Here is a 24,219-nt window from a genome sequence, read left to right on the forward strand (position 1 = left end):
TATGGATACTTAGTCTAATAACTTGATTTATTTCTCTAATCTTACATCTAGAATCCCAACTAGTGTATAGTAAATATGGTTGTAAGATATCTCTAAAATTAATTTATATTATTAACTTATTTATTTATCTTTTTTATCATACTGCAAAGATCTTCTGATGATTGATATGTATCCATGTATTGTATCATTTTATTTCTTCTTCTGTGAAAACTCAATAAATATATTTAACAAGAAAAAACAAAGTAACACTGATGATGAGTTAAAGATTTTATTAACATGCATTTAGCACATCTACTATTTGATACATCTCAATGCTGTTTTCAGTTGTCATTGTTTCTAAAGCAACCAAAGCTTATGACGTTTTACACATGCATCAAAATCTTAACAAAAAATCAAGCACGGCTTGCAGCTGCTTTGGTTGATTTTTTTTTAGCAGGAATAACTGGTATTGCAGGGGTACACGTCTTCTCTATTGCTTCTAATTGCTTTGTTCCGAGTACAACTCCAATCCCTATTTTACAACCACCTTCTGTAATGCAGCCTTGCATTGACATTGGTACTTCCTTACCATCTGCAAATCAAGATAAGATTTTATTTTTACCAAATACTTCCAAATAGGGTACAGTGAATAATGTTGCTAAACTTGATTTGCTCTGAACCTTGTCACCCTAAAACAGGTAATTTGTTACTTGAAGGATCCCCAGGTAAAAATAGGAGAAAACTCCTGAAAAAGGGAAAATAATGCAACCACCACATCTAAGGATTGGTAAGCTGCAATATTTTTCATTTTTGTTTTAGGATTTGGTTGTTCCAAGCTGGAACTACATCAAGGTGGGCAGGGGCAGATCCTTAAATTATAGTAAGGAGATCTGACTGATGGACTCTTCATTGGGTGAAACAATATATCGTGAATTAACCCACTAGAAATTATTACTTTGGAGGGATTTGTACCTCTAAAACATGGGAAATTCCTTACATGGTTGGACGGTTCAAGTGACTTGAGACAGAGGAGACAGGAGGGATCATTCCCTTTTCCTATCACATACAGTATGTAAAGTTCTAAAATTCAGATAGGGGTAAAAGAGGATGAAAAGGGAAGGCTCATTTGTTTGATGTTCAATAGTAGCAAAAATGTGTTCTTGATAGACATGTGCATTCGTTTTCGTACGAATTTCAGGTATTTTCGTTATCGTTTTAACAAACGATAACGAACGTGCAGAATCCGAAAACCGAAAGATCTTACATAAACAAATGCTTTATTTTAGTTTTTGTTGCGACAACAGTTTGATATAGATATGAGATTCGACATGACGCTGACAATAGCAATCAGTGTCCATCGAACCTGTGGTCGAATGTGCCTAACCTTAGCTCTATTAGTCCAAGATTATTCTACATAGAGAGAAGAGATTCGACATAGAGAGAAAAGATTCAACATTATAGAGACAATAGCAAAAAAGGTTGAAAGTGCCTAACCTAACTCTATTAGTCCAAGATTATTCGAAATAGAAAGAAAAGATTCGACATGAAGATTCGACGAAGCAGTGGACATTTATGGTCAAATGCTCTGCCCATAGGCTATAGAATAATTCTAATGTTGGTTGACTAGTAATAATAATTAATAAATATAATTATTACTAGTGTCATACAACATTAGAAATTCTACTATAGTTTGTAGGCGGAACATTCGACCGGAAATGTACGATTGCGACGTAGTACAGTTTAGCTGCTCCGTCGAATCTTCTCAGAACTTTCGACAGACACCATAAGCCTTCAATGACAGATTCGACCTTAACTATTTTGGATTTTTGGATGAATGCATTTTTTTAAGGAAACAAAATGAATAAAAACTAATTTCAGGAGTAACTAAATAAATTTATTTTTTGAACAAAAACGAAATTCCGAAACAAAATATTTCAGTGTGCACATGTCTAGTTCTTGATTGCTTGATTTTTATTAAAAATGTAGTTTCTATGTAAAATTGTATACATATGCAGTCTAAACTATGTACAGGGTTCATTTAATATTTATTTCATTTAAGTAGGCAAGGGAACTCTGTGTTGCACCTTAACGTAAAGGGGGTCTTTGGAGCCTTATACCATTCTTATGAACCTCAAAGTGAATCAAAATGTATGGCAAGGAGTACATCACTCCATGTAAAGTATCTCACAAAAGTGAGCACACCCCTCACATTTTTATAAATATTTTTTTATACCTTTTTACGTGACAACACTGAAGAAATTACACTTTGCTATAATGTAAAGTAGTGAGCGTACAGCTTGTATAACAGTGTAAATTTGCTGTGCCCTCAAAATAACTCAACACACAGCCATTAATGTCTAAACCGCTGGCAACAAAAGTGAGAACACCCCTAAGTGAAAATGTCCAAATTGGGCCCAAATTGTCAATATTTTGTGTGGCCACCATTATTTTCCAGCACTGCCTTAACCCTCTTGGGCATGGAGTTCACCAGAGCTTCACAGGTTGCCACCAGAGTCCTCTTCCACTCCTCTTCCACTCCTCCATGATGACATCAAGGAGCTGGTGGATGTTAGAGACCTTGCGCTCCTCCACCTTCCATTTGAGGATGTCCCACAGATGTCCAATAGGGTTTAGGTCTGGAGACATGCTTGGCCAGTCCATCACCTTTACCCTCAGCTTCTTTAGCAAGGCAGTGGTCGTCTTGGAGGTGTGTTTGGGGTCGTTACCATGTTGGAATACTGCCCTGCGGCCCAATCTCCGAAGGGAGGGGATCATGCTCGGCTTTAGTATGTCACAGTACATGTTGGCATTCATATTTCCCTCAATGAACTGAAGTTCCCCAGTGCCGGCAACACTCATGCAGCTCCAGACCATGACATGCTTGACTGTAGGCAAGACACACTTGTCTTTGTACTCCTCACCTGGTTGCCGCCACACACGCTTGACACCATCTGAATCAAATACATTTATCTTGGTTTGATCAGACCACAGGACATGGTTCCAGTAATCCATGTCCTTATTCTGCTTGTCTTCAGCAAACTGCGGGCTTTCTTGTGCATCATCTTTAGAAGAGGCTTCCCTCTGGGATGACAGCCATACAGACCAATTTAATGCAGTGTGCGGCGTATGGTCTAAGAACCGACAGGCTGACCCCCACCCTTTCAACCTCTACAGCAATGCCGGCAGCACTCATACGTCTATTTCCCAAAGACGACACTGAGCACATGCACTCAACTTCTTTGGTCGACTGTGGCGAGGCCTGTTCTGAGTGGAACCTGTCCTGTTAAACTGCTGTATGGTCTTGGTCACCGTGCTGCAGCTCAGTTTCAGGGTTTTGGCAATTTTGTTATAGACCTAGGCCATTATTATGTAGAGGAACAATTCTTTTTTTCAGATCCTCAGAGTTCTTTGCCATGAGGTGCCACGTTGAACTTTCAGTGACCAGTATGTGAGATTTAGAGCAATAATACTAAACTTAACACATCTGCTCCTCATTCACACCAGAGACCTTGTAACACTAATAAGTCACATGACTCTAGGGAGGGAAAATTGCAAATTTGGCCCATTTTCACTTAGGGGTGTACTCACTTTTGTTTCCAGTGGTTTAGAGATTAATGGCACAGTACATGTTGGCATTCATGGTTCCCTCAAGGAACTGTAACTCCCCAGTGTCGGCAGTACTCATCCAGCCCCAGACCATGACACTCCAACCACCATGCTTGACTGTAGGCAAAACACACTTATCTCTGTACTCCTCACCTGGTTGTCACCACACACGATTGACACCATCTGAACCAAATAAGTTTATCTTGGTCTCATCAGACCACAGGTCAAGGTTCCAGTAATCCGGGTCCTTAGTCTACTTGTCTTCAGCAAATTTTTTGTGGGCTTTATTGTGCATCATCTTTAGGAGAGGCTTCCTTCTGGGACAACAGCCATGCAGACCAATTTGATGCAGTGTGCAGCATATGGTCTGAGCACTCACAGGCTGACCCCCCTACCCCTTCAAACTCTGCAGTGATGCTGGCAGCACTCATACGTCTATTTCCCAAAGACAACCTCTGGATATGATGCTGAGCATGTGCACTCAACTTCTTTGGTCGACCATGGCGAGGCCTGTTCTGAGTGGAACCTGTCCTGTTAAACCACTGTATGGTCTTGGCCACCGTGCTGCAGCTCATTTTCAGGGTCTTGGCAATCTTCTTATAGCCTAGGCCATCTTTATGTAGAAAGAACATTCTTTTTTTCAGATCCTCAGAGTTCTTTGCCATGAGGTGCCATGTTGAACTTCCAATGACCAGTATGAGAGAGTGAGAGCAATGACGGCAAATTTAACACACCTGCTCCCCATTCACACCTGGGACCTTGTAACACTAACGAGTCACGTGACATCGGGGAGGAAAAATGGCTACTTGGGCCCAATTTGGACATTTTATGTGGTAATCACAATAGAATCATAATTGCGATAGATACATACCGGACAGCTGAACAAGTGACCTATACTTCAAACACTCAAATTCATTCCCACGGCACAATACCATTCCATTGCTTTTGCAGCCATCAGTAGATGTAGTCACATAGCAGCTTGGACACATGAAGTTGTTTAGTGGCATTTTATCACGACATTGTTCTGGAAAATAAAAATAAATTAATACATTTGCTATTTATCTATCTATGTACATACCTGGGAACTTTCCAAGCGAGTTTTGGGTGGAGGAAGTTGACCTGCACAGAGTTCTCACCTCAACCCGATAGAACACTTTTGGGATGAATTAGAGCGGAGACTGCGAGCCAGGCCTTCTCATCCACATCAGTGCCTGACCTCACAAATGTGCTTCTGGAAGAATGTTCAAACATTTCCATAGACACACTCCTAAACCTTGTAGACAGCCATCCAAGAAGAAGTATAGCTGCAAAAGGTGGGCCAACTCAATATTGAATTCTATAGACTAATGCCCTGTACACACGGTCGGATTTTCCGACGGAAAATGTGTGATAGGACCTTGGTCTCGGAAATTCCGACCGTGTGTAGGCTCCATCACACATTTTCCATCGGATTTTCCGACACACAAAGTTTGAGAGCAGGCTATAAAATTTTCCGACAACAAAATCCGTTGTCGGAAATTCCGATCGTGTGTATACAAATCCGACGGACAAAGTGCCACGCATGCTCAGAATAAATAAAGAGATGAAAGCTATTGGCCACTGCCCCGTTTATAGTCCCGACGTATGTGTTTTACGTCACCGCGTTTAGAACGATCGGATTTTCCGACAACTTTGTGTGACCGTGTGTATGCAAGACAAGTTTGAGCCAACATCCATCGGAAAAAATCCTAGGATTTTGTTGTCGGAATGTCCGAACAAAGTCCGACCGTGTGTACGGGGCATCAGACTGGGATGCCATTAAAATTGATGTGCATGTAAAGGCAGGTGTCCCAATACTTTTGGTAAAATAGTGTGTGTGTGTGCGCGCGTGTCTATATATATATATATATATATATATATATATATATATATATTATATTTTGTAGGCAGAACTTCCGGGACTGGCCCTGTGCTCACCTTTAACTGCTGTCACTTTCTAACACAGAAGCCAGTACAGGAAGTTTTCTGCAATAATCTCTTCCTCTACCGGCTTCTGTGTTCACAAGTGACAGAGCAGCATCTTTTCTGGTGGCTTATACAGAACCCTCTCTGCCCTGCGGGCGACACCCATCCCCCCCAGGTAGTCACAAAATAAGTAAATAAATAATTTTTTAACCAGTTGCCGACCGCCTCACGCAGATCTACTGCGGCAGAATGGCACAGGCAGGCAGAATCACGTACCTGTACGTCATCTGCCTCCCTCGGCGGTCGGCTTCTGTCTGGGAGCGATGAGAGGTGAGGGGGAGGCCATCCATACGTGGCCCCCCCCTCGTGATCACTCCTAGGCAATTAAATCCTTCCCCTGCTGCTGCATAGTAAACAGCAGCAGAGTAAGCGATGTCATCTCTCCTCGGCTCAGTATTTTCACTGGTGACGCTAGTTAGGGGGGTAAATATTTAGGTTCGCCGTCAGCGTTTTATAGCGTCAGGGACCCCCATATACCACCTAATAAAGGTTTTAACCCCTTGATTGCCCCCTAGTTAACCCTTTCACCAGTAATCACCGTATAACTGTTACGGGTGACACTGGTTAGTTTGTTTATTTTTTATAGTGTCAGGGCACCCGCCGTTTATTACCTAATAAAGGTTTAGCCCCCTGATCACCCGGCGGTGATATAACTTAGGTTTTAGGGTCAGATAGGGTCTGCACCAGGCAGCGTCAGGTTAGCGCCAGTACCGCTAACACCCACGCACACAGCATACACCTCCCTTAGTGGTATAGTATCTGAACAGATCAATATCTGATCCGATCAGATCTATACTGGTGTCCCCAGCAGTTTAGGGTTCCCAAAAACGCAGTGTTAGCGGGATCAGCCCAGATACCTGCTAGCACCTGCGTTTTGCCCCTCCGCCCGGCCCAGCCCAGCCCACCCAAGTGCAGTATCGATCGATCACTGTCACTTACAAAACACTAAACACATAACTGCAGCGTTCACAGAGTCAGGCCTGATCCCTGCGATCGCTAACAGTTTTTTTGGTAGCGTTTTGGTGAACTGGCAAGCACCAGCGGCCTAGTACACCCCGGTCGTAATCAAACCAGCACTGCAGTAACACTTGGTGACGTGGCGAGTCCCATAAGTGCAGTTCAAGCTGGTGAGGTGGCAAGCACAAGTAGTGTCCCGCTGCCACCAAGAAGAAGAAAAACACAGGCCCGTCGTGCCCATAATGCCCTTCCTGCTGCATTCGCCAATCCTAATTGGGAACCCACCGCTTCTGCAGCGCCCGTACTTCCCCCATTCACATCCCCAACCAAATGCAGTCTGCTGCATGAGAGGCATTTTCTTTATGTCCTCCCGAGTACCCCTACCCAAAGAACCCCCCCAAAAAAGATGTTGTGTCTGCTGCAAGCGCGGATATAGGCGTGACACCCGCTATTATTGTCCCTCCTGTCCTGACAATCCTGGTCTTTGCATTGGTGAATGTTTTGAACGCCACCATTCACTAGTTGAGTATTAGCATATGGTACAGCATTGCACAGACTAAGCACACTTTCACAGGGTCTCCCAAGTTGCCATCGCATTTTGAGAGACCTGAACCTGGAACCGGTTACAGTTACAAAAGTTACAGTTACAAAAAAAGTGTAAAAAAAAAAAAACACAAAAAAATATATAAAATAAAAACAAAAATAGTTGTCGTTTTATTGTTCTCTCTCTATTCTCTCTCTATTGTTCTATTGTATTCTATTCTGCAATGTTTTATTGTTATTATGTTTAATCATGTTTGCTTTTCAGGTATGCAATTTTTTATACTTTACCGTTTACTGTGTTTTAACCATTTTTTTGTCTTCAGGTACACCATTCAGCTGCAGCGCGGATTTATTTATCTTGACAGCAACAGCGTTTGCTCGCACGATATATAAAGCCGTGACTCCAGCGGAGGTGATATATGCCGAAGCATGGGGGCAGCAGGGGCGGAGGAGCAATTTGCTCCTACCTTTTGCGGGAGGATGCCCCCATGCTTCGGCATATATAAATGGTGCACGTATGCCCATCATTAGAAGTGGGTGGATGAAGGGAGGTATTCTAAAGGTGGGCATACCCACCGATAATCTCTTTTTTTCGTTCAGCCCACAGGCTGCATGAAAAAAAAAAAATTACAATATATGCCCAACAAGGACCAGCAACGTACTGGTATGTTGCTGGACTTTGAGTGGTTATACCAGAATGATGCCTGCAGGTTTAGGTATCATCTTGGTATCATTCTTTTCAGCCAGCGGTCGGCTTTCATGTAAAAGCAATCCTAGCGGCTAATTAGCCTCTAGACTGCTTTTACAAGCAGTGGGAGGGAATGCCCCCCCCACCGTCTTCCATGTTTTTCTCTGGCTCTCCTGTCCCAACAGGGAACCTGAGAATGCAGCCGGTGATTCAGCCAGCTGACCATAGAGCTGATCAGAGACCAGAGTGGCTCCAAACATCTCTATGGCCTAAGAAACTGGAAGCTACAAGCATTTCATGACTTAGATTTCTCCGGATGTAAACAGCGCCATTGGGAAATTGGGAAGGCATTTCATCACACCGATCTTGGTGTGGTCAGATGCTTGAGGGCAGAGGAGAGATCTAGGGTCTAATAGACCCCAATTTTTTCAAAAAAGAGTACCTGTCACTACCTATTGCTGTCATAGGAGATATTTACATTCCCTGAGATAACAATAAAAATGATAAAAAAAATAAGATAAAGAAGCAAAAAAATAAAAAGGAAAAAAAAAAAAAAAAAAGCACCCCTGTCCCCCCCCTGCTCTCGCACAAAGGCGAGCGCAAGCGCCGGTCTGGCGTCAAATGTAAACAGCAATTGCACCATGCATATGAGGTATCACCGCGAAGGTCAGATCGAGGGCAGTAATTTTAGCAGTAGACCTCCTCTGTAAATCTAAAGTGGTAACCGGTAAAGGCTTTTAAAGGCTTTTAAAAATGTATTTAGTTTGTCGCCACAGCACGTTTGTGTGCAATTTTAAAGCATGTCATGTTTGGTATCCATGTACTCGGCCTAAGATCATCTTTTTTATTTCATCAAACATTTAGGCAATATAGTGTGTTTTAGTGCATTCAAATTTAAAAAAGTGTGCTTTTTCCCAAAAAAATGCGTTTGAAAAATCACTGCGCAAATACTGTGTGAAAATGAAACACCCACCGTTTTAATCTGTAGGGCATTTGCTTTAAAAAAAGATATAATGTTTGGGGGTTCAAAGTAATTTTCTTGCAAAAAAAAAAATTTTTTCATGTAAACAAAAAGTGTCAGAAAGGGCTTTGTCTTCAAGTGGTTAGAAGAGTGGGTGATGTGTGACATAAGCTTCTAAATGTTGTGCATAAAATGCCAGGACAGTTCAAACCCCCCCCCAAATGACCCCATTTTGGAAAGTAGACACCCCAACATATTTGCTGAGAGGCATGTCGAGTCCATGGAATATTTTATATTGTGAAACAAGTTACAGGAAAAAGACAATTTTTTTTTTTTGCACAAAGTTGTCACCAAATGATATATTGCTCAAACATGCCATGGGAATATGTGAAATTACACCCCACAATACATTCTGTTACTTCTCCTGAGTATGGGGATACCACATGTGTGAGACTTTTTGGGAGCCTAGCCGTGTACGGGACCCTGAAAACCAAGCACCGCCTTCAGGCTTTCTAAGGGAGTAAATTTTTGATTTCACTCTTCACTGCCTATCACAGTTTCGGAGGCCATGGAATGCCCAGGTGGCACAACCCCCCCCCCCCCCAAATGACCCTATTTTGGAAAGTAGACACCCCAAGCTATTTTCTGAGAGGTATAGTGAGTATTTTGCAGACCTCACTTTTTGTCACAAAGTTTTGAAAATTGAAAAAAGAAAAAAAATGTTTTTTTTCTTGTCTTTCTTCATTTTCAAAAACAAATGAGAGCTGCAAAATACTCACCATGCCTCTCAGCAAGTATATTGGGGTGTCTACTTTCCAAAATGGGGTCATTTGGGGGGGGGGTTGTGCCACCTGGGCATTCCATGGACTCCAAAACTGTGATAGGCAGTGAAGAGTGAAATCAAAAATTTACGCCCTTAGAAATCCTGAAGGCGGTGATTGGTTTTCGGAGCCCCGTATGCGGCTAGGCTCCCAAAAAGTCCCACACATGTGGTATCCCCGTACTCAGGAGAAGCAGATAAATGTATTTTGGGGTGCAATTCCACATATGCCCATGGCCTGTGTGAGCAATATATCATTTAGTGACAACTTTGTGCAAAAAAATTTTTTTTTAAATTGTCACTTTCCCGCAACTTGTATCAAAATATAAAATATTCCATGGACTCAACATGCCTCTCAGAAAATAGCTTGGGGTGTCTACTTTCCAAAATGGGGTCATTTGGGGGGGTTTTGTGCCATCTGGGCATTTTATGGCCTTCAAAACTGTGATAGGTAGTGAGGAGTGAAATAAAAAATTTACATCCTTAGAAATCCTGAAGGCGGTGATTGGTTTTTGGCGCCCCTTATGCGGCTAGGCTCCCAAAAAGTCCCACACATGTGGTATCCCCATACTCAGGAGAAGCAGCTGAATGTATGTGCAATTCCACATATGCCTATGGCCTGTGTGAGCAATATATCATTTAGTGACAACTTTTTGTAATTTTTTTTTTTTTTGTCATTATTCAATCACTTGGAACAAAAAAAAGTAATATTCAATGGGCTCAACATGCCTCTCAGCAATTTCCTTGGGGTGTCTACTTTCCAAAATGGGGTCATTTGGGGGGGGGGGGGTTGTACTGCCCTGCCATTTTAGCACCTCAAGAAATGACATAGGCAGTCATAAATTAAAGGCTGTGTAAATTCCAGAAAATGTACCCTAGTTTGTAGGCGCTATAACTTTTGCGCAAACCAATAAATATACACTTATTGACATTTTTTTTACCAAAGTCATGTGGCGGAATACATTTTGGCCTAAATGTATGACTAAAATTTAGTTTATTGGATTTTTTTTATAACAAAAAGTAGAAAATATCATTTTTTTTCAAAATTTTCGGTCTTTTTCCGTTTATAGCGCAAAAAAAAAAAAAAACGGCAGAGGTGATCAAATACCATCAAAAGAAAGATCTATTTCTGGGAAGAAAAGGATGCAAATTTCGTTTGGGTACAGCATTGCATGACCGCGCAATTAGCAGTTAAAGCAACGCAGTGCCAAATTGTAAAAAGTGCTCTGGTCAGGAAGGGGGTAAATCTTTCCCGGGGCTGAAGTGGTTAAAAAATGCACTTTAAAAAAAAAATGTCCTGAAGTGCACTATGGAAATCTCATGATTGCATAGATGTTGCGCTTCATTTGCAGGGTTTTGACCTGCCTTGTGGCGCAATCCATTGTGCCGGAATACTTACGCCGTAGTATCACTATGGGCGCATTATTCTTGTTTGGCACCACCCTAGGACATGGGCGGTGCTTTCCCTCTGAGTTACGACGTCACTTCTGGTTTCCCTAGGCCAGTGATAAACCGGAAGTGATGTCAGCAGCTCAGTGGAACGCACGGTCCGAACTGAGCTTTTTATTCACAGCCCTCCCTCCTCTCTACACTGACACTTCCATCCCAGCCTGGAGCACGGGCAGCTATGGTTGGCAGGCTAGCCTTGCAGGATGTTCCTGAACTGCTGGACATGTAGAAGGAGGACAGGGTGCTGAACAGTTCCGACTCAGGACTCCCCCAAAGTCCTTGTCCCAGCAACTGACTCAGCCCAGCAACAGCAGACAAGTCCTCTGATCAGGAGGTGTCTGGGCAGACAGTGCCGGTGGTGATTACAGTCCTGTCTATGTATTACAGGTCATTGGGCTGTCACATAAGAGCCTGTTTAGATATAACCTCATGGACTCTAGGGGGCACAAGGTGTAGAAGGGCACACTGTGTTCCAGCAATGTGATGTTCATTGATGATGTGATCATTGGTGATCAGTAATGAGATGATGATCAGTGATGCAATGTGATGATAATCAATGATGTGAACAGTGATGATCAGTATGCTGTGATTCTGGGCTGTATACTCTGCTGTGAGTCTGAGCTTTATACTCTGCTATGAGTCTGGGCTGTTTACTCTCCTGTAAATCTGGGCTGTTTACTCTGCTGTGATTCTGGGCTGTATACCCTGCTGTGATTCTGGGGCTGTATACTCTGCTGTGAGTCTGGGCTGTATACGCTGTCCTGTGATTCTGGGGCTGTATACTTTGTCATGTGATGCTGAGCTGTATACTCCTGACACCAGTGGCGGAATTATCAGGGTCGCACCAGTCCCATTTGCGACTGGGCCCCTGAGTTCTGCCACTGTGGGGGGGCCCGCCGCCGCCGCCCAGGAGATAGTCATTCACCTGGAGTCCCGATCGTCCCGCCCATCCTCTCCTGCTGCTCCGCCCATCCTCCCCGCCCATCCTCTGCTCCCTCACTCACGGGGACAGGCTTCGCCCATCCTCTCTGCCCGCACAGTCCCCGCCCATCGTCTCTAACCCCATCCCGCTCCGCCCATCTTCTCCTGCTCTGCCTTCACTTAAGTCCCCGCCCATCTTCTCTGTCACACCTGCACTCACGGGCACAGTCCCCACCCGCTCCGCCTTTACTCACAGGCCCCGCCCATCCTCTCTGCTCACCCAAGCAAGACGGAGCAAGGAGGTGGACCAAGTGATCTGCAAGTGAGTGGCACCCATTCTTCAATATCAACACTGCCACTGATCCCCCCCACGCCACTGCCACTGATCCCCCCCACACCACCACTACTGCCACTGATACCCCCCACACCACCACTACTTCCACTCATCCCCCCCACACCACCACTACTGCCACTGATACCCCCCACACCACCACTACTGCCACTCATCCCCCCCACACCACCACTACTGCCACTCATCCCCCCACACCACCACTACTGCCACTCATCCCCCCCACACCACCACTACTGCCACTCATCCCCTCCCACACCACCACTACTGCCACTCACCCCCCCACACCACCACTACTGCCACTCATCCCCCCCACACCACCACTACTGCCACTCATCCCCCCCACACCACCACTACTGCCACTCATCCCCCCCCACACCACCACTACTGCCACTCATCCCCCCCACACCACCACTACTGCCACTATCCCCCCCACACCACCACTACTGCCACTCATCCCCCCCACAGCACCACTACTGCCACTCATCCCCCCCACACCACCATTACTGCCACTGATACCCCCCACACCACCACTACTGCCACTGATACCCCCCACACCACCACTACTGCCACTGATCCCCCCCACACCACCACTACTGCCACTCATCCCATCCCCCTCCAACCATCACCCTTGCCACTGATCCCACCACCTCTGCCACTCATCCCATTCAACAATCCTACCACTGATCTCACCCCCCCAACCACAACCCTTGCCGCTGATCCCATCCCCCCTCATCGCTGCCACTCATCATATCCCCCCACCACCACCGCTGCCACTGATCCCATCCCCCCCACCATTGCCACTCATCCCATCTCTCCCTCACCACTGCCACTCATCCCATCCCCCGCCACTGATCCTATCCCTCCCCAACCACCACTGTTGCCACTCATCTCAGGGGTGTAACTACAGGGGTAACAATTGCAATAGCGCACATGTTGCCCCTGAACACCTAGATGTGGGGGGGGGGGCATTTAGTAGAAAAAATCCCCTCAGTTTTTCTCCTGCAGCCACTAAAAGTCTGCTTCTCCTCCTCTCCCTCTGATAGGCATTAAGTGGTTGCAGGAGGAAAATGGGGGGGATTTGTTCCCCCTCCTATCCAGGTCCTGCTGCCCCCACGATCAGTGGGAAGGGTCCTGGCTGGAGGTCAGGGGGGCCCTCCATGGTTTCTTGCACCAGGGCCCTGAAGGTTTTAGTAACGCCACTGCCTGACACTATAGGTGGAAGCAAGTGGAATACAGGGGATGGAGTGGGTCTATGCTATAGGGGTGGGGCTTATAAGTGGGAGGGGTCAAAAAGGAGGGGCGGGTCTGGTGCCCCAACATCTTAAAACGTCACCAGCCGAAGGTTTTAGCTCCCTTTTAGAGAAATCCCTCCCTAGGGATGCCAAGATATAGACCTACACTGAGATGAGCTACAGTAAGGGACCCTTTGCGGGCTGAATTTCCAGGTGAGGTGGTATAGATCAGGGTTTTTCAACCAGGGTGCCACGGACACATCCCGATCTGATCGCTACTCTGTGTTAACTCCCATGCAGTGCGACTCTATGAGGAGAGAGGGAGCACAGCCAGCATGGCTCTCTGCTGCAACTATATGTACTATTGTCAGCAAAGCAGAAAGCTGTGCGTGTCACCTGCCTACGTCCTACCAACCGATGACTCATCAATTGTTAAGGTTAAGCTTTCTGCTTTGCCGGCAATAATATACATAGCTGCAGGGAGGAGGAGATACTGTGCTCTCTCTCTCCTTGCAGAGTGGCACTGCATGGGCGTTAAAGCAGAGTTCCACTCAAAAATGGAACTTCCGCTTTAAGGGAGGTGACCCCCTGACATGCCACATCTGGCATGTCATTTTTTTTGGGGGGGGGGAGGAGCGGATATCCTCTTTTTAGAGGGTCCCAGCTCCCACTTCCTCCCGGTGTAGCGCGGCACCGGTCCCAGATGATTGCCCAGCCAGTCACGGCGCGTAGCCACAGCCGGCACCCACAGTTACAATGCCGGTGCCGCAGAGAGGAGGGGGAGACAAGCGGGGCTTCGTTCCCCCGCATTGCTGGACCCTGGGACAGGTAAGTGTCCGATTATTAAAAGTCAGCAGCTGCAGTATTTGTAGCTACTGACTTTTAATTATTTTTTTTAAGCAGAACTCCGCTTTAACACACACAGCCCACAGTTGGGGTAGCAAGACTGGGAGGAAGAAGAGCAACAGCAGCTGATCATATTTTACTGGGAGAGGATACAGAGCAGTAGGTGGTCATTTAATGGGGAATGAAGGAAGAGGAAGCAGACAGAACATGAAACATGGAGGGAGGGAACACTCCACAAGAGTTAAGGTGGTTCTGTGTGTAGCAGCCCCCTTTCAGCCCCCCTAATAATTACCTGAGCTGCTGTCAGTCAAACTCAGTTAGCCAATCAGGAGAGAGGGGGTGGGGCCGAACCGCAGCTCCGTGTCTGAATGGCTCAGCTGCCCCATAGCAAGCTGCTTGCTGTGGGGGCACTCAACAGGAGGGAGGGGCCAGAAGCTCCAGTTAGGGACCCAAGAAGAGAAGGATCCAGGCTGCTCTGTGCAAAACCCACTGCACAGGGTAGGTAAGTATAACATGTTTGTTATTTTAATAGAAACAAAATGAGACTTTACAAACACTTTAAGGACAGCCCACATTTGTGCTAGGTGGGGGGGATTTGAGAGGATTGTGCTGGGAGAGGGAATTTGAGGGGGGGGATTGGAGTGTGGTTTGTGCTAGGAGTGAGGATTTAGGAACTGGTGGGTTTGTGCTGTTAAGGGGGGGTGGGGGGGTTGTGCTAGGAGGAAGAATTTGGGGGGAGGGTGCTAGGAGGGGGGATTTGGTGAGAAATTTGTGCTAGGACAGGGGATTTAAGAGGTTTTGTGCTAGGAGGAGGTTTTGGGAGCGGTTGAGTTTTGCTATTGGGGGGAATTTGGCGGGCTTTTTGGAATTTGTGCTAGAAGGGGGAATTTGGAGGAGTTACAATCTAAGATCACTGAACTTCGCCTCACAGACTACATTTTAGAGCTTGTTCACACCAGGTGCAGTGAGGTAACAGGGGCCTGAACAGAGTCCTTGTGTAAGAGTAACGGTGGAAGCTTGGGAATTAATGTCATCAGGGAGCATTTGCTGATGGGGAAAGCTATAGAAGGGACATTTGGAAGAGACTGGTATACTAAAGGAGGCATCCTCAAGTTTTTGGGCATCTTGTCCCCTTAACCTTCAGCTGCGGGTCCCGTGACTCTGTGATGGAGAGCATAAGGTAGTGGACTTTGTATACATAGAGAAGTGGTCCGAATGGAGGAGAGTCAGTAGGGAAGATGGCTAAAAGATGTGTACTTGTGCTCTGCACTGAAATAACTGCTAAAGAATGTTTAACCTTTCACATTGCATTCTGCTCTGAAGATTCTGATAGTATGTCAAATGTTAAATGGCATGGGAAATAATGTGAAGATGTGAAGGTGCAGTAAAGTACTGAAAATGCATTCATGTGTGGACATTCCTTTATTAAGTGTTAGTCATAGGGCTAGGAATTTGTGTGTGGGCCTCTAACCAGGAGACATATGGTGGCTACAAAAGCAGTTGAATGAGTGTTCTAATCAAAAGGAGAAGAGGAGGGGGACTGGTACAACTTGGTGCCAACATCTGACCATACTATCAGAATCTTTAGTGTAGAACGCCATATGAAAGGTTAAACATTCTTTAACAGTTATTTAAGTGCAGAGCACAATTATACATCTTTTAGCTATCTTCCCTCTTGACTCTCCTCCTTGGGAGCACCAAAGCATTGGGACCACTTCCCTATGTAACTTTGCCCAGCAGAAAATTCTCCCTGATGACATCCATTCTCAAGCTTCCACCTTTACTCTTAACCCCTGCACATTATTTATAAAACAAAGGAAGCTTGCAGGGAAGCTTGGATTAACTACATTGTAATGGCTTTTTTTCTTTTCCTTCGTAAAAATATAAAATTTTGCTATATTACTTTGTTCACAAATGCATCACTTGCCAGTCGGGTTTAGGGGCATTTTTAATGTTGCAATTTCAGCAATATTAAAGTCACTGCTCTGCAAAATTGTATTTTACAATGGTGAAAGTCCCCTGGGGCAGTGCCCCATGCACTTCTTTTGCCAATCCACTGGCTATTAGCCTTAAATTGGAGAAAATTGATTTGACAGATTCAGCTCTTATTGACTTCAATGTGGTTTAGACTAGGCATCAGAACTTTTAATATGTTTGGCCACACCTCTGCAAACTGAGGATGCAGAAGAAACAAGGAAGAAGAGGTGGGTCTGGTGGCCCACCTTTATGCTGCAGATCAGGCAAGGCCATAGCAGAGCTTTCAGTGCTACATGGAGAATGTAGTAGAGGGAATTAATGCTGCAGAGTGGAGCCAGTCTCATCTGGTTGGTTTTGGGCTGGTGCAGCACTGGGTAGAGGTGGGTCAGGCTTCGGATTGCCACCTTTACTTCAAGCCAAATCTGAACACTTTAGCCTGGGACACACTGCTGCTCCTAAATTCAAATATAGGAGCTTTTGCCTTCTTTTTTATGACGGAGTGTCCATGCACACATAGGCTTTTACCAGAGTTTAGGAACAGCAGAATTTAGAAGCAGTGAAATTCCCCTCTCCCGAATGCAATTCTTCTGCTCATTCTTCAAGCTTTTGGGCATAAATAAACTCCATACACTGCTAGGGACTTATTCATTTAAATGGCCAGAATAAATTACAATTCCGGTCAATTAAATAAATAAACACCCATACACCAAATGCTGCTAAACCCACCTAAACTGGTTGAAAAAATGCAGCTTAGGAGAGTTTTTAACTTTTTAAACCAGTGTGCATTAAGCCTTATTCTGGCGCAGCAGTATGGGGAGTTCAACTTCCAGGCAGACCTTGTGTGATGACACCTGCCTGGTCCTGCACACATGTCCTGCTCTCAGTCTACTATTGGATGGATACCATGTAAAACCACCTGCACCTTGCCACCTCTTGGAGTTTGGCATCTGTGCATCCAAGCAACCACTACCTACAATGTTTACAGTCAACGGATGCTGAGCATTACAGAGAGCTGGAGAACTGAGCCCAGCCATTAATGAGCTGGCAAGAAAAGCCAACAATGCTGGCCTGACTATGGCAAGTTCCCAAGTATGTCTTTATGTCTGTTGGTATTTCTACACCTAGTTGTCTTTAGCTTATAACCTCCAGTGGTGGATGTTGATGGAATAGGGTACTGTATAGGAAAACAGTTTGGCGCACCTTTTGAACTTCAGTTTTAGATGCAATCTTGTTTTAGGTAAGGCTACCTGGTTAATTCTAATACTCTTGCTTGCTAGTGATTAATAATAATGCTTCAATAATGCTTCAAACAGAAAATCCTTTGCATGCACTTATCTGTATAAACTGAAGATGATGAAGATGATAAATATTTTAGTTTTACATAAAGTGATGAAGGGTCCAGAGTGTGGAGATGTGCTTTTTTTATTTATCTTGGTGACTGTTGTTGTTGGAAAGTGGAGGAAATCCAATTTGTTGCCACCAGAACGGGAAGGAATATGAAATCATCCAATAAAGGTGCCTGTTTTGGTGACAACTGTTTAAGAAGAGATTTTCCTGTTGTGTCTTCTGGACAGGAAGTAAAGGGAAATCCAAATGGCACACAGATGGCAAATAAAATTGCCTACTTTACCCAAAATGATAAAAATGGGCTTTAAATACTTTCAAACTTACAGTTGCTTGCTGAATTACTGCACTTCTTTTTTGCTTCAAAAAATAGGAGGAAGACAACTAAACTATAATTATTTTCACAGACAAGGATAAATAAACTCACCCTTATACTTCATTTCGGCGTTACTGTTGTCTCCTTCCCTACATTCACCTCTGACTCGGAGGTTGAAGCCATGGTTTGTTGATATGGAGAAGCAATTATCACACATTATATCCGTTGCACACGTTTTTTTCACACCATTATAAATCACATTGCCTGAAAAAAATATCACAAAGCATGAAAGTGAACATTTGTCTTACAAGAAATGACTGGTGGGACAAAAACTGGCATTGGATAAGGTAAGTATGCAAGTGCTAAATCTGATTTTGGGATATAGTTATGGGTTAAGTCAATCTAAAGTTGGCTATACACTGTTATAGGGCGTACACACGGTCGGACTTTGTTCGGACATTCCGACAACAAAATCCTAGGATTTTTTCCGACGGATGTTGGCTCAAACTTGTCTTGCATACACACGGTCACACAAAGTTGTCGGAAAATCTGATCGTTTTAAACGCGGTGACGTAAAACATGTACGTCGGGACTATAAACGGGGCAGTAGCCAATAGCTTTCATTTCTTTATTTATTCAGAGCATGCGTGGCACTTTGTCCATCGGATTTGTGTACACACGATCGGAATTTCCGACAACGGAGTTTGTTGTCGGAAAATTTTATCTCCTGCTCTCAAACTTTGTGTGTCGAAAAAACCGATGGAAAATGTCCGATGGAGCCCACACACAGTCGGAATTTCCGACAACACGCTCCGATCGGACATTTTCCATCGGAAAATCCGACCGTGTGTACGGGGCATTAGTATTTTTTTTAGCCTGAACAAAGGATGGGATTCCCCTGAAGGAATGCCCCCCTGTCGGGACATTGTGCTGTTGCCAAAACAGACTGATCAGTGGCTGTAGCCACTGATTGAGAAACATTTTCCAGTTTAGTGGTTAGAGTGAAGGTCAAGGTTAGGGTTTATGGGGCTAACTGTTAGGTTAAATATTAGGGGTTGGTTAAATTGTAACAGTTGAGTGTTAGGGTTAGGTTTAGTAACACAATGGGATTGATTTTTGAAAACTGGAGAATGCACAATCCAGTGCACCTGTACATGGTAGCCAATTAACTTCTAACATCAGCTTGTTCAATTAAGCTTTGACAAAAAAACAGAAGAGATGCTGCCTTCTGTATAACAGCAACTCTCCCACACATTGGCAGCTTGTGCTCAATTTTTTTGGGAGGGACGGCAAACAAACCCCCCGCCAGGTCTGCACTCACCCGATATACGGTCATGGCTTCCCTGGCTTCTCCTTCCAGCTAATCTGGTCTTAAGGCCCGCCTCCTTTTCTGATTGGCCGGGAGGAGAAGCCGGAAGACCATAGCGAATATTGGGTGAGTTCAAACTTTTTGAAGCCAATCAGAGCCTGAGGCTCTAATAATGTGCTTCCAAAAAAAAATAACGATGAGTCTGGCGCCCCACATGGAATTAGGGGAGCTACGCCCCTTATGGACCGGCCGCCGCTGTTCCCAACCCTCCACTCTGCTGTTCATTCACAGAAGGCTTTTTTATTCTGTGAATAAGCTAATATAATACAATGTTCTCTGTGACTGGGCTAGAGGAGGGACAGCCACAGTGGCTGCAGGTGACTATGCAGTTGTAGAGCTGAGACCAGAAGGTCCAGTGATGGAGAAAATATAGAAAAAGCTATGCTCTTGGCACTCAGTAAAAATGTAATTGTAAATCAAAGAAATAAGTCCATGAGGTGGCATACACCTTGTTGGACTTAATTGAGAAATGTTTTCCAGCTTAGTGGTTAGGGTGAAGGTCAAGGTTAGTGTTTATGGGGCTAAATGGTAGGTTACACATTAGGGGGCTGGTTAAATGGTAACATTTGAGTGTAAGGGTTAGCTTTAGTAACACAATGGGATTGATTTAGGAAATCTGGAGAGTGCAAAATTTGGTACAGTTGTGCATGGTGGCCTATTAACTTATAACATTAGTTTGTTCAATTAAGCTTTAACAAAAAAAAAAAAACTGGAAGCTGATTCATTTCTATGCAAAACTTCACCAGATTTTGCACTCTCCAGTTTTAGTAAATCAACCCCAATAGGTTTGAGGTAAGAGCTAAACAGGATCAGGTTCATTGATAAGTGTTAAGTTTAAGGGCTAAGTGTAGTTAAGTTTGTGTGGGTAAGGGAGCTTAGTTAAGTGTTAAGGAATCCTTCCAAATGTTGAAGTCCAAAAACCTTCCTTTACCTTCCCTCACTGATCTGAATCCTCCTACATTTTGTGTATCACATGCCCCCCATACCCATATACAGCACTATGCTCACGATGGGAGGGTTTCAACAACACAGGCAGTGCTGTCAATATAAAAAGCAATGGACAGGACAAGGTGTGGCCAGGTGATGATTGACAAGCTACAGGCTTGTGACTCATCAGGGGAAATGGTGTTAGCCACACTGAGGGCTGCTGTGAGAAACCACGGGGCCCCATACAGCCAATCTGTCAGCCCCCCTCATCCCAAATAAAGACAGTTTGAATGAACACAGTGAGTGATCGCTACCGATCACTCATCGTGTTCATTAAGGAAAGGAAGGGGCTGTTAAATGTGACATATTTACCGGACCCTCCATCCTGAGGGATCCTATGGTGTCCCTGCATCTGCTGTATGGAAGGAGTAGAGGGTGGCAGGCAGCACGGTGGTGGTGGCAGGGGTACACATGGGGGCCTGGGCAGCAGGGGGAAATGTTTGGTGTCCAAGGAGAGTGCTTGGTGCGGCAGGGGGGCGATTACTGGAACCCATCCTTTGCAAGGCTCACACTGCAGCAGCCAAAAAGCTGGCGGGAGGGAAAGGAGAAGAAGTCAGCTTTCAGCTGCCGTGGAGAGAGCCATACAGGGGATCAGTTCTAGTAATTAACAGTAGTAACAAAAGTTAGCTTACAAAAGTAAACAAGCTGCAGCAGTATGAAAACAAGAACTGATATAATAGTAGAGTATAGGCTTTTTTTTTAAAGCCCTGGGGGCCAAGTGGTCCTGGGGAGGTTCCCAGAAGAGCGGGGTATCCTCTAGGCCCACCAATATCCAAACAATGGTACAATTTGTAGCCTATACAAATCTAGGAAGAGGAGATGGATCAGAAACCAGGAAGAAGATAGGCAGAAAAGTGGTGTTAGGGAAGGAAGAATGCGCTCCTGAGGAGTAGAGAGCCAGGGAGGGGATGAGGAAAGCTAGAGAGGATGGGAGGCCAGGGTTAGAGGCCTAGAGAGGTTAGAGGCCTGACCTCACAAATGCACTTCTGGAAGAATGGTTAAACATTCCCATAGACACACTCCTAAACCTTGTGGACATCCTTCCCAGAAGAGTTGAAGCTGTTATAGCTGCAAAGGGTGGGCCAACTCAATATTGAACCCTACGGACTAAGACTGGGATGCCATTAAAGTTCATGTGCGTGTAAAGGCAGGTGTCCCAATACTTTTGGTAACATAGTATATATCAGCATGCAGTTCTCCCATACTTACTGATATTGAGATATTGTGACAGCATCATGCACTTGGTTCCATCACATTCTGTATCCTTTTCTCTGCAGCATTTAGTTGAGTCAAGATTCAAACACCTTTTGCACATGGTTTTGAGATGCCCTAAAATACAAAAAGACAACATGATGGAATTAAAGTGAAAAATCTGTGATTTTCCCATTCAGGGCAAAGTTATCAGTTCAGCTAACTGTTGCTTCTCCTCATCTAACTATTACCTCCCTCCTTTTGTCCCTCTGGTTGCTTTGGAGGATGACAGCTGGCGGTGTCCACGGCACTGCATGGACCTGGTATAGCACAGAGTCTCAGGAAAGGGCGGGTGGCAACATGTTTCAGGAGCACAGCCCTCTATGCCAAACCTGCCCAAAGGAGAATATTCCAGCTCATAAGCACAGCTTCAGCAAAAGGAGCAGAGCGGGGAGAGCACTGCAAGCGGGACCTAAAGTGTCACTAAACCCACATCATAAAAAAACAATCACTACAATGGTGTCTTACATGCTGTTCATGCTCACTCAGTCACTATGAGATTCACTTTCTGTATTCTGCAAAAAAAAAAACTGGTTGATCCTGCTGCTCTCTATCTCCCCCTTCTGCTCAAGCCCCCAATTCTGCTAGGGATTTTGCAGAGCATGGTTGGCAACTCTGCACATGCTCGTTTTTCAGTGAGATTCTACGCTGAGCATTTCCTCCCTATCACATCTGAGCAGTCCATGTGACTATAGAGTCACACATGTGGGCATATACACAGTGGTATATGACAGCCCACTCCCTCTCTTCTCCTCCATGCCCACTAACCAGCTAAACACAATAGGGGTTGGGATATCACATATAGATTGATGGAGGCTTCACCTCCCTCTTATTCTAAGACACCATCTAGAAAGGCGTGATGCAGCCTATGACTGGCAGAAATCCACCTACACCAATTGCCAAAAAATAATGAAGATTTGATTTCAAATATTATATTTGTATGACAATTTATAACAGTTTTATTGATATTAATTATTTATTTTTACTCTGTATTCCAAAGGCTGTTTTTTTTTTATTTTGAACACGTGACCAGCAGAGGAGGACTAGAAGCTCCTCCTGCTTATGTTTCCTTGCAGACAGACTGCGGAATATCTGGGTCATGTGATAGCTGTACATTGATTAGGAAAAAGGTACTTAGATTTTTTTTTTATAAAATAATTACAGTGCCATCATCCATATACAGGAATAGAAGGGATAATATCAATTAAACTGGGTGTGTTTAGTATCACTTTAATGATATTTACAAAGCAGACTTCAAGCACCAGCATACCATCAAACTTAATAAAAAGAGACGATTGTGAATAAAGGAATATAACACAATGGTATACAATACTAACTGAACTACACAGCACCAAATATAATATAAAGTAATGTCTAAAAATTCACATAAAATATATATCCTAGACATCATTAAATGTCTGAAGGCTTTAAATATACTTAAAGTGGTTCTAACGGCTGAAGGTTTATTTACCTTCTATGAGTGAAGGTAAAAAACCTCTGCGTGCAGTGCCCCCCCAAATCCACTGAGCCCCCTCCAATCTGGCGATGTTCACGATAGCCTTGGCTGCCCCAAGACTCTCCCTCCTCATTGGGTGAGACAGCAGCATGAGCCAATGGGGAGAGAGCAGGGGGGGAGCCACGGCTCTAAGTGTCTTATGGACGCATAGAACAGCGGCTCAGGAGGTGCCCCCAGGACAAGCAGCTTTTTTTGGGGGCACTGAGGAGGAGGAGGAGCCAGGAGCACCTATGGGGGACACGAAAGAATAGAATTGGAGCTGCTCTGTGCAAAACCACTGCACAGAGCAGGTAAATATAATATGTTTGTTATTTTAAATCTAAAAGAGAACAAAACTGTAATACTACTTTAATAGTGAACAATACTTTATTAAACAAGACAATAAAGTGTTATAAAAATGATATAAAATGTGTAAGAAATATATATGAATAGGTATAAAAATTTGAAAAAATGTAAAACTATTTATATATAAAAATATATTAATATAAAAAAAAATAACGAAAGGCTTATGAGATCAGATAAATAAGAGTATGGTATGGAGGAAAGCTGAGACATGATTAGTGGCATAGTTATATATATGAAATTAAAAATATTAAGGTAAAATAATAGACATGTGCACTGCCGAAAAATTCATTTATTTATTTTTTTCCGTTTTTTGGGTCATTTGTTATGATCACAATTCATAAATTCGAAAAAAATGTAAATTCGAAAAAAATTCAGTAATTTGAAAAACCTCGTAAATTTGGAAATTCTAAAAAAAATTGGAAATGCAAACAAAATTGGAAAATCTGAAATTCAAAAAAAAAAAATCAGAAAATTCAAAAAAAATCTGAAATTCCAAAACCAGAAAATTTGAAAATCTGAAATAATAACTAACTAATAATATCTTAACTATTACTAACTATTAAATTATAGGTATTGGAATTTCCTTTCAAATTTGGCTGTTAGTGACTGAATACCAATTTATCCGAAGTTACGAATTATCCGAAATACCGAATGCTGCATCTAAACAAATGGAACGGAACAAATTAATAATACATAATATTAATAATAAAACATTTTATTATTATTATTGTCATTTATTATTATTAATTCGTAATG

The 24,219-nt window shown here is 43.9% G+C and overlaps 1 protein-coding gene across 1 annotated transcript in view; it reads right to left on the reverse strand.

The window, feature by feature from the left end:
- Positions 1 to 254: 254 nt before the first annotated feature.
- Positions 255 to 24,219, reverse strand: part of LOC141110627 (uncharacterized) — a 28,939-nt gene continuing 4,974 nt past the window's right edge. The window contains exons 2-5 of the mRNA XM_073602075.1: positions 21,561 to 21,680; positions 18,107 to 18,259; positions 4,457 to 4,609; positions 255 to 571 (exon numbers count right to left, since the gene is read on the reverse strand). Coding sequence (XP_073458176.1) covers positions 393 to 571; positions 4,457 to 4,609; positions 18,107 to 18,259; positions 21,561 to 21,680 — 605 coding nt within the window. The 3' untranslated portion in view covers positions 255 to 392. The remainder of the gene's footprint in view (positions 572 to 4,456; positions 4,610 to 18,106; positions 18,260 to 21,560; positions 21,681 to 24,219) is intronic.

Source organism: Aquarana catesbeiana, linkage group LG10 (genome assembly GCF_042186555.1).
Source record: "Aquarana catesbeiana isolate 2022-GZ linkage group LG10, ASM4218655v1, whole genome shotgun sequence".
NCBI classification, from domain to species: domain Eukaryota; kingdom Metazoa; phylum Chordata; class Amphibia; order Anura; family Ranidae; genus Aquarana; species Aquarana catesbeiana.